We start from the raw sequence: 10,600 nt of genomic DNA on the forward strand, positions 1-10,600 counted from the left end.
AGTGGGGATGAGACTCCAGATCATACCTCCTGGATGAGGTTTTAATCATTTCCAGCGCGGAATGTGGTCAACCTTTGTTACAAACTCATTTGCTCTGAATTTCTTTTCCCTGTCCCCAAACTACCCCTTACAAAGCAACCATGGACTTCCTAATGGGGAATTCGTGTGGGTTTTAACAAGTTTTATTCCCACTGGCTCTTATTCTTGAAAATGCATCTGTCTGTCACCTGAGTCAGCCCCTGCTCCCTTCACAGTCCTAGGTCATCTGAGTGTGAGGTTTTGGTCTCTAGGCTACCGCAGGATGGTTTCTGTTTGTAGGGGTGAGCAGGCAGCATTGCTTCTCATAACTTGGTGTTTGTTACTTTATTCCTTGTCTACATCCATGGTTATAATAACATTGTATTTACTTCCTGGTGATTATTTGTATATATTGATATATCTGTATCTATATCTATATCTATATCATATCTATATCTGTATCTAATCTCCAGGTACAAATGCAAGAAAGCTCAAAGTACAAAGCCCTTTTCAGAGTCCCCAGTCCCCAGTTTGCTGGTGTTTTTATTTAGAACCACATATTCATCATATTGTTTTTGCATGAACACGCATTCACTCTGTTGCTTAAACTTATGTGTTAAAACCCCAAAGGGCGAATTCCCTGGCTGTCCAGTGGTTAGCGCTCTGTGCTGCCACGGCAGGGGGCACAGGTTCAATCCCTGGTCGGGGAGCTAAGATCCCACAAGCCACGTGGCACTGTCAAAACAACAACAACAACAAAATTAATCAGTGCATTCAAAGATGATTATTTTCTGGCCCTAAGAGATACAGAGCCAATACTGTGAAGAGGGTTTGTTCTCGCAAATCAGAGACATTTCCTAGACCCTAATGCAGTTAAGAAATGCCCAGCAACATGGCAGTTCCCAGTACAATAGAACTTACTATATTTTAAAGTTAATAAATTAAAAGTTGAATAGCTAGAGCACCAAGACTTCTCTTTGTTCCAAAATAAGTGCAGGTGCAGACTTAGGAAATCAGGCATCTTTGCAAGAACCATGGCAGATTTAGACTCTGTCCTGTGTCTCTGGCCGGGTTTCGGAACCAGGAGGGCAGCCCCTTGCACTGTCAAGCAACAATGCCAAAGTTAATCATTGGCTGTGCCAGCCCACGGACGATCAGGCTGTTTTTGTGTCCCTGTTTTCCTATTTTACGTAAATCACACTGAACACGTTTGCATCAACCTACTGGTGATGCACCTTTGATCAATAGATTTTAGACAAAAGCGGTTTTTGAGTCCAAAGATCAGGGCTGGGTTGACCTGCAGACTGGATACAGAGTGTATAAAACAGAGGCAAGACACAGGCTGATAGCAGAGCAATCACCACCAAGTCTGAAATAACTGCAAGGCCACAGCCAAAGGCTTCCTGAGTGAGGATGGAGGAGGGAATGAATGCTCTGCACGATTTTGGGGTCCAGTCAACGCACTACCTCCAGGTGAATTATCAGAAGTCCCAGGATTGGTTCATCTTGGTGTCCGTGATCGCAGACCTCAGGAATGCCTTTTATGTCCTCTTCCCCATCTGGTTCCATCTCCGAGAAGCTGTGGGCATCAAACTCCTCTGGGTAGCTGTGATTGGAGACTGGCTCAACCTCGTCTTTAAGTGGTGAGTAAGAGCCAGACAAAGAGGACCTCGGCAAGGAGAGGCTGGCATTCTCTCTGGAAATGTCTGTCCGTCAGAAGTTGCCTCTTCTCCGTGTTATTCAGGAAGGCACAGCTTACTCCCCTCCTGACTTTGGATCCTCTGCAGAATGAGGGTAGACAGAGAAAACCCTGTCAGTGAGCTGAAGATACAGGAAAGGCTATGTCGTATGGACGGAAGGCCAGCTGGACCTTGTGAATTATAGGCTATAAGCAAAGAAACACCGTTTTATTACTATGAAACAGCATAGGTGACATAAAGATAGATGTACGAAGGAAGAAAAATGAGGTATGAAGAAGGGAAACACATAGGCAATTTCAAAACTTGTTGTGTGGGGTCATGAGAAGTAATCCAGGGAACTCTCTTGTTCAGCCACCTACCGGCTGTATGTCCTGGACAACTCGTAGCAACTCTCTGAGTTTCTGTTTTATAATCTGTAAACTTAGATTATCTCTGAGACCTTAGTAATTAGTATAGTTATTAACATTTATTGAACACGTAGTGTGTGCCAGGCCATGTGCTAAGCACTTTAAGGCACTGAGTTAAACGACTAGAAAAACACAGGTGGTGTCGGAGGCAGGATTGAAGCCCAGGCAGGCTGGTTTCAGAGGCAACGCTCTTACGAACTATGTTACATCCAGTGTTGATAAACTGACTCTTGGGGGTAAAAAGCCCTGGTTTTAGTATTTGCCAGTTTCTACTGTGTATATTATCCCACTTTCAAGCTACCGTTGGGTCCAGCTTGCAAAAATCCTGAATATTTTACATTTGTTAGCCAGTACCGGATGACTCTAACACATTACTGGTTTGGCCTCTATTTCCTCGTCTAGAAAATGAAGAGATTGGACCAGCTGCCCTCTAAGATCTTTACCATCCCTAAAATTATCTTTGTTCACTGGTAGGTGATTCTTAAGATCTCTTCTAGCTCTAATTTTCTTTGGCCATAAACAAGAAAACTCCTTTAGGGTAGGAAAAAACATCGTTATTGGGCTCAGAAGCCCAAGGCGTATTGATGGGATTCTGAAATTCCTGTTGAAAAATCGACTTTGTCTGTAACTTCTGGTATTCAATAGCATAACTCTAACAAATAAAAAGATAAAACGTTATTCCAAACATCTAATTTCATGTAAAGAACCATGGATTTTCTCTGAGTTGGTAGAGGTCAGAGTTAGTGGGTAATTTTAGTGAGAAATCACTGCTCCTCCACTGCAGGGCAAAGGAGGCATCCTGACCAACCCTTCACACATGTTTCCACGATGAAAAACATGCTATGAAAGGGAAAGCGGTTTGTCTGAGATATTCTGTTTCAAAGCTGAGCGGATACAGAACAAGCCCCTGAAGCTATGTATGTCCTAACAGAGAGTGATTCTGATGGAAACAGAGACCACATCCCCTTGGTGGGGCTTGTCCTTGGGGCTGGGGCTCATTCTCTGGTGTCCGGAAGAAACCCAAGACTCTGGAGGCCAGCAGAAAGAGAACCCATAGAATATGCAAGTCCAAGTTGCAAACTGTAGTTCCTATGCATCCTGCCAGGACAAATTCTTCTTGGGGTTAAAAAAAAAAAAAAGTCACGTAGTTGCCGTTAATACGGCTTTGAGGATATTGGATTTATTTATTTATGTTTGATAAATAATACCTTCAAATAGTGCAAAATTCAAAAGTTATATAATGGGTGCACCATAAAGTCTCCCTCCTGGGACTTCCCTGGTGGCGCAGTGGTTAAGAATCCGCCTGCCAATGCAGGGGACACGGGTTCAAGCCCTAGTCCGGGAAGATCCCACATGCCACGGAGCAACTAAGCCCATGTGCCACAACTACTGAGCCTGTGCTCTAGAGCCCACGAGCCACAACTACTGAGCCTGTGTGCCACAACTACTGAAGCCCACGCACCTAGAGCCCGTGCTCTGCAATAAGAGAAGCCACTGCAATGAGAAGCCCGTGCACCACAATGAAGACCCAACACAGCCAAAAATAAATAAATAAAATATTTTTTTAAAAAAAAGTCTCCCTCCCTTGCCCCTCTCCAGCCATCCAGTTCCCCTTCTTGGAGGTGCCCGTGATACCAGTGTTCTGTGTAGGATCACATGGGTCTTCTCCTTGAGCTATTCTCTCTTCTTGAAGGTGTGGCATTGGGACAAAGTGTTCCCTCAGTAATTCCAGATATCGGTTCTGCTTTTTCACAGGATTCTCTTTGGACAGCGCCCATACTGGTGGGTCCTGGACACTGACTACTACAGCAACACCTCTGTGCCGCTGATAAAGCAGTTCCCGGTCACCTGTGAGACCGGCCCAGGTGAGAGTCACAGCCCTTGTCCAGACAGAAACTGGGTGGACCTTGCTCACAGTGGACACCTGGTAACAATGTTCTGGATGAAGCTGTCTTTGAGGGGGACATGAGCAGAGCCACTCTTGCAAGCTTTGGTCATGGTCTTGGATTTAGTACAACTCCATTTATTTTATTTTATTTTATTTATTTATTTTTGGCTGCGTTGGGTCTTTGTTGCTGTGCACAGGCTTTCTCTAGTTGTGGCGAGCGGGGCCTACTCTTCGTTGTGGTGCGTGGGCTTCTCATTGCAGTGGCTTCTCTTATTGCAGAGCACGGGCTCTAGGCGTGCAGGCTCAGTAGTTGTGGCACACGGGCTCCGTAGTTGTGGCTTGCAGGCTCTAGAGGGCAGGCTCAGTAGTTGTGGCGCACGGGCTTAGTTGCCCCGCGACATGTGGGATCTTCCTGGACCAGGGCTCGAACCCATGTTCCCTGCATTGACAGGCGGATTCTTAACCACGGCACCACCAAGGAAGTCCGGTACAACTCCATTTGAATTCACTTAAGCAAGGCCTTCCCAAATAGCCCATGACTGACACTGTGGAAATCTGCCTAATGTTTCCAGAACCGAAATTGCTAGTCCAGAAAGGCAAGGGATCCCTCACAGGCAAAAGGCTCAGGAGAGTAACTGTGCTGTGGCCCTTTGTCCAGGGAAGGGAACATGGTAGAGGCCTGAGCCCCTGGCTGTGCTTCCCAGACGCATGGCCCGGGAGATGTGGCCTCCTGAGCTGACTGTCCAATCCCGCACCCTGTCTGTATTTTACTAGGTACACCCAGACGGGCGTTTTTCAGCCACATGATAGATTTCATTTTTCAGTAAGGAAAGGAATACTCAACCCCATTGCTCACCCGTAGGTCTCAGTGTTAGTGTCCCTTCCTCAAACACCCTATCACTGGCCCCCAGACTAGGGCATGGCCCTTAGTTATTTGTTCTCACAAATCCTTGACTCACTTCAGAGCATATCCATTCATTCAAGTGTTATTTATTTAACACCTGTGTCAAACACTGTTCTATGTACTTGAAATGCCTCAGTGAATAAAACAAAGATCCCTACCCGTGGGAATTCCCTGGTGGTCCAGTGGTTAGGACTCGGTGCCTTCACTGTGGTGGCCTGGGTTCAACCCCTGGTCAGGGAACTAAGATCCTGCAAGCCGTGCAGCGTGGCAAAAAAAAAAAAAAGTTCTCCCTCTTGTGGAGCTTAAATTTGAATGGTGTGTGTATGTGTGTGTGTGTGTGTGTGTGTGTGTGTGTGTTATAAAAAAAATCATAATACACAAGTAAAATATTTAGGATATTAGAGGAAGAAGAAGGAGGAGGAGGAAGAAAGAAAGGCAAGGCTTTACCTATGCGGTTCCCTGGAAAGCAGACTCAGATGGAGATCAGCATGCAGGAGGTAGGCTGCTCTTGGGAGCAGCATTCATAGAAGAAAGGGACAGAAGCCACCTGGGCAGAAGAAACCTAGTTGCAATTCAGTCTCAGCCAACCCCATAGGAGCTCTGAATTGATTCAAGGAGACCAGACCCTTATACCCCAATAGAGACCAGTGATTGGGTGCAGGCTCCCCCCGCCAGGGAGAGGGTAGCTGTGATCAAGACAGCTCTTTTCAGCCCAGGGCAAGACTTCCAGAGAAGTCTGAGAGCTGAGGGCCATCTGCAACCACACTCTCAACAAGAGAAAGGGGAAATAACTCTTCGGTCCAGAAGGGGATCTGAGTGGCACATCTCAGGACCCTCCATCTTTCAGGGAAGAGGAAGCAGGACTAGGAATTGAATGCAGGATTAAATAAGGTGGTCAGGGTAGGACTCATTGAGAAGGTGAGATCTGAGCAGAAACTTGAAAGAGGCAAGGGAATTAGCCAGTAAATTTCTGAAGGAAGAAGTGTCTGGTTAGAAAGGCCAACATCACAGGGACACTGAAGTGGGAGTGTGTTTAAAGGAGAGCCATGAGGCCAGCATGGCTGGAGCAGACTGAGCAAAGAGAGTGGAAGAGAGACAATGGAAGGCAGATAGGTTTGTGATTGTATAGCCAGCATGTTGATTCTTTGTGTAATCTCTAGATTGTATATAACCACAAGAGCTGTGACCTTCTCTGACTTTGCTCACCAACTGTACTCCCAGAGCCTAGCATGGTGCTGGGCACGTAGTAGGAGCTCAATAGATATTTGTTAAATAAATGACTACATGGATAAATGAATGGACGGCAGGATGGGTAGACGGATGAAAGGATGGATGGGTGGATGGATAATTGGATGGATGGATGGAAAGATAGGTTTCAGTCTTTTCCATCAACAGTTGTTCAGCAGTTAGTTGTGATTTTGGTATGCTCATGAGAGGAGGTGAGCCCAGGGTCCTCCTACTTCAACATCTTGTAGCTTTTCCATTAAATTTCCTGAATGGAAAGATAGATGGATGGATGGATAGATGGATGGATGGATGTATGGAAAGATGGATAGATGGAAGGATGGATGGTTGGATGGATAGATGATGCCCCCTAGCAATCTCCCACATGGAGACTTTTAACCTTTGGTTCATTCATTCATCTCTCTCCTATTCTTTAGGGAGTCCCTCTGGCCATGCCATGGGTACGGCAGGTGTATACTATGTGATGGTCACATCTACCCTCTCTATCTTTCGGGGAAAGAAAAAGCCAACCTACAGATTTCGGTAAGAACTCAGCTCTGGGTTGTGGGTGGTGGAGGGCAGGAGGTGGCTCTCTGAAGCTGACACACCACTTACTCTTCTTCGCGTGCCCCCAGCCCACCCCATGCCTTAGGATGGTACTGATAAGAGTTGTGGCATTTCTGCTGAGAGCGAATATTAGAGTCACAGAATGTTAGGGCTGGAAGGGACCCACTTAATGAATGTTGTGAATGGGCAACACCTAATTTTAGAGATCAGTAAAAAAGGCCTAACATAGCAGAGGGGTTTCTCGAGATCAGCTAGTGAGCTAGAAGCAGGCTTTAAACAAAAACCCATTTCTGTACCAACAATTGAGACGCCCCGTCCAGGTTAAAATAAACAAAGAAGCAGAAGACATTCCTTCTATGGGGAATTCTGGGTATGCAGACACTGTGAAAATCCTTAATTATGAAACATAAAATAGGGAGGTTAAAATTCACATACACAGGGGTTCACCACTTGCCATGGTTATCTTTGAATTTTGAGTACAGGCTTCAATTTACAAGAATTCCACTGATGAAACCTAAGTTTGCCAGGCTCCAACATTCCTGCTGAGGCTGGTCTCTTTGCTGAAGGATCTATATCTGGGTTCTCTTATGGCTGCCTCTTCCATTGCAGGTGCTTGAACATCATTTTGTGGTTGGGATTCTGGGCAGTGCAGCTGAATGTCTGCCTTTCGCGAATCTACCTTGCTGCTCATTTTCCCCATCAAGTTGTTGCTGGAGTCTTGTCAGGTACCAGCTGCTCTGGCTCCCTCCCTCCAACTCCCCACCTATACCATTCCTCCCTCATCAGGACAAAATCCCAGCATTCCTGCCATGTTCTGTGTATAATCAATGCTATTAGCATTTCAGTGGGTTGAAAGTCAAGGGTGGGCGATTTGAAATGACCCATTTCTATAGGAGTGCCCAGATGTACACAACTAAGTATGTTCCAGAAACATGACAATACAGAAAATTAACCTACCCAGTTGAATTCGCTTGAAATCTCCAAGATATTTACATTCTTTATTTCTTACGGGTCTTCAGTTGGAAGTGGCCCCTAGTTTAGTCTTAAGAAAAGCTACCAAATTTAACAAATTAACACCATGTCCTTGGAAAGCTCTTTATTTAAATAAATTCATTTGCAAACCTAACAGATACCCACAGCTGGTCTTTATTATAGGCTCTGAATTTTGAATATTTTGTTTTCTTGGATCCAGTTAATAAGGGGCAGAAAGGACTTTGGTTAAGTGTAAGCAAGAATTTCTTGACTTTGTGGAAAGGACTAGAATATAAGACCTTAAGGAAAGTGCAGAATTTTTCCCCTGGAGACCTGAAAAAGCAGAGCAGGGCAGCATTCACAGAAGCATGTTGAGAACAAGGGAAATAATGGCTTCATGGCAACCACGGAATTGACACAGCATTTAGCGCAGGGTTCCATGTTTGAGAAAGAGCCTGCAAGTTCACGTTACATGAAAGACCCGGGGATGTTTAAGTTAGAGAGGAGAATAACTATCTTTCTTTATTTTATTTTTTGAGTTCCCAATCTGTCTTAGTCTCTTCTTTTTTGTCCCCCAGTTTATTATTTTTTTAATTGAAGTATAGTTGATTTACAATATCATGTTAGTTTCAGGTGTACAGCACAGTAATTCAGATATATATACAGGTATATCTACCTATATATATACACATACATATATATATTTATTTTCAGATTCTTTTCCCTTATAGGTTATTATAAAATATTGAGTATAGTTCCCTGTGCTATAGAGTAGGTCCTTGTTGGTTATCTATTTTATATAGTGTGTATATGTTAATCCCAACCTCCTAATTTACCCCTCACTGCTGAGAACAAGTATCTTTAAATGTGCTGACAGAGGCTCTAGATTTACCACTTATTAACACCTGCGGAAAAAAACTGAGACCAATAGACATCGTTAGAAGGAGAGAGGTTTTATTTAGCTCAGCACAAGGAAGAACTGTGTAATGATCAAATCCATGCAAAAATGAAATGGGCTCCCTGAATGGGAGTGAGCTCTTCATCCTTGAGGGTATTCAAGTAGAGACAGGAGGACCACACACACACACACACACACACACACACAGGAAACTTGCATGTGGAGTGAGGAAGTATGTGACATGACTCTTCCATCTGAAAGAATCTGTGGCTGAGGACAGGCTGGAATCACATATGGGAAGAAAACAAACGACCCTCAATCTGGCATCTGTGATTTAACTCCACAATGGTGAGGTGGATGGCATGTCACCCATTGCTCCAAACTCACCTCTAGCTGAAGGGCCAGCGTCTTCCCCAGTTCTCACGGTCATTCTTTCTTCCGCTCAGGCATTGCGGTTGCTGAGACTTTCCGCCACATCCGGAGCATCTACAACGCCAATCTCAAGAAATACTTTCTCATTACCTTATTCCTGTTCAGTTTTGCCATTGGATTTTACCTGCTGCTAAAGGGGCTGGGGGTCGACCTCCTGTGGACCCTAGAGAAAGCCAAGCGAAGGTGTGAGCGGCCAGAGTGGGTCCACATTGACACTACGCCCTTTGCCAGCCTCCTCAAGAACCTGGGGACACTCTTTGGCCTGGGTCTGGCTCTCAACTCCAGCATGTACAGGGAGAGCTGCAAAGGCAAGCTTAGCAAGTGGTTCCCGTTCCGCCTCAGCTGCATTGTGGCCTCCCTCGTCCTCCTGCATCTCTTTGACTCTTTGAAACCCCCATCCCACATCGAGCTGATCTTCTATGTCCTGTCCTTCTGCAAGAGTGCAGCAGTGCCCCTGGCGTCTGTCAGTCTCATCCCCTACTGCCTGGCCCAGGTCCTGGGCCAGCCGAACAAGAAGACTTTGTAAAGGGATGTGGAGTCTTCAGAATTTAAAAGTCGATGACTGCACCAAGGATTGAAGGTGGCTAGGGCCTTCTGCCAGCCCGTTGTGAGGCCAGAGGTACTATAGAGTCAGCTCAGGCGACACCCCCTTCCCCCTTTGCAATTCTAATTGCATTGGGTGATGTTTTTTTGAAAAGCTAATAAGGCTCTTTGAGAAAAGCCTTATTGGAGGTTGGGTCATTCTGGATTTTTTTCCACGAAGATATACTTACTCTTTTGTCCAATACACAAAAGCGAGACTTCTTGGTAGGGCCAGCTCATAACGCCAGGCTGGGGATCACACTGAATTTTCTACTCATGCTCATCCTTACCCAGAAAAGGGGAAAGGAGCAGTGGATTTGATAGGGAAAGAAGGATTGATTAAGGAGGATTTTTAAATATCTTGCATGTCATGCAAATTGTATGTCAAACAATATCTTAATGGCTTCGATGATATACGAATCTTTAGGTAAAGGGCTCTCAACGGTGGGGGACCAACTTAAAGTACAATGAATAGGTCCTTAGTGGAGTAATTCTGCTTCTTGTATTTTTCTATTATATATCCATGGTCATTGTATTTACTGGGATTTCTGAATGGCTGCAGTGATCTGGGTATTGCACTAGGTCAGAATACTCAGGCAACGTCAGCTTCTCCTCTATAACATTCGATCTTTCTCCTTATTAGCCCAGCTCTGCTTTCCCCAGCATTTTCCACTGATTCCACAACCACCCTGCTGGATCCTCAGATGCCTAAAAGTGACTCTATAGTGGTGCTTTTGTATGTTTCAGTTAAGCTCTGAAATCTTGGGCAAAATGGCAAGGAGAGGGCCAGGATTTCTCTCTCCAGAAGGTCACTCCAATGTTACTTTTGATTCCTGGAGGTAAATATGACTCCTTTCTCTATCCCAAGCCAATCAAGAGTGCATTCTTGGAGGAAAAGCCAACTCCTCCTCTTTGCCTATTCTCTAGTCTCAACTAATTTGCAGAATATGTCCTTTAAAAAAAATGTTGAAGCCTATTTATTTGAGAGTCCTTGTTTTTTCTACTAAT

The 10,600-nt window shown here is 44.9% G+C and overlaps 1 protein-coding gene across 1 annotated transcript; it reads left to right on the forward strand.

Moving 5' to 3' along the window:
• Positions 1 to 965: 965 nt before the first annotated feature.
• On the forward strand, positions 966 to 9,536 carry G6PC1 (glucose-6-phosphatase catalytic subunit 1). The gene is made up of 5 exons (XM_022558106.3): positions 966 to 1,661; positions 3,881 to 3,990; positions 6,579 to 6,684; positions 7,318 to 7,433; positions 9,025 to 9,536. The coding sequence occupies exons 1-5, from the start codon at positions 1,432 to 1,434 to the stop codon at positions 9,534 to 9,536; spliced, it is 1,074 nt and encodes a 357-aa protein (XP_022413814.2). The 5' UTR covers positions 966 to 1,431.
• The last annotated feature ends 1,064 nt before the right edge of the window (positions 9,537 to 10,600 follow it).

This window comes from Delphinapterus leucas, chromosome 19 (assembly GCF_059928025.1).
Source record: "Delphinapterus leucas isolate spDelLeu-1000000601 "Yukka" chromosome 19, BTC_Dleu_Yukka2, whole genome shotgun sequence".
Lineage (NCBI taxonomy): Eukaryota > Metazoa > Chordata > Mammalia > Artiodactyla > Monodontidae > Delphinapterus > Delphinapterus leucas.

What these genes read in the sequence shown, in the direction of transcription:
- G6PC1 (XM_022558106.3), top strand. Translation starts at nt 1,432, where the DNA reads ATGGAGGAGGGAATGAATGCTCTGCACGATTTTGGGGTCCAGTCAACG. An exon ending in CACCTGTGAGACCGGCCCAG is followed by an intron (nt 3,991 to 6,578) that starts GTGAGAGTCACA and finishes CCTATTCTTTAG; the next exon opens with GGAGTCCCTCTGGCCATGCC. An exon ending in AAGCCAACCTACAGATTTCG is followed by an intron (nt 6,685 to 7,317) that starts GTAAGAACTCAG and finishes CTTCCATTGCAG; the next exon opens with GTGCTTGAACATCATTTTGT.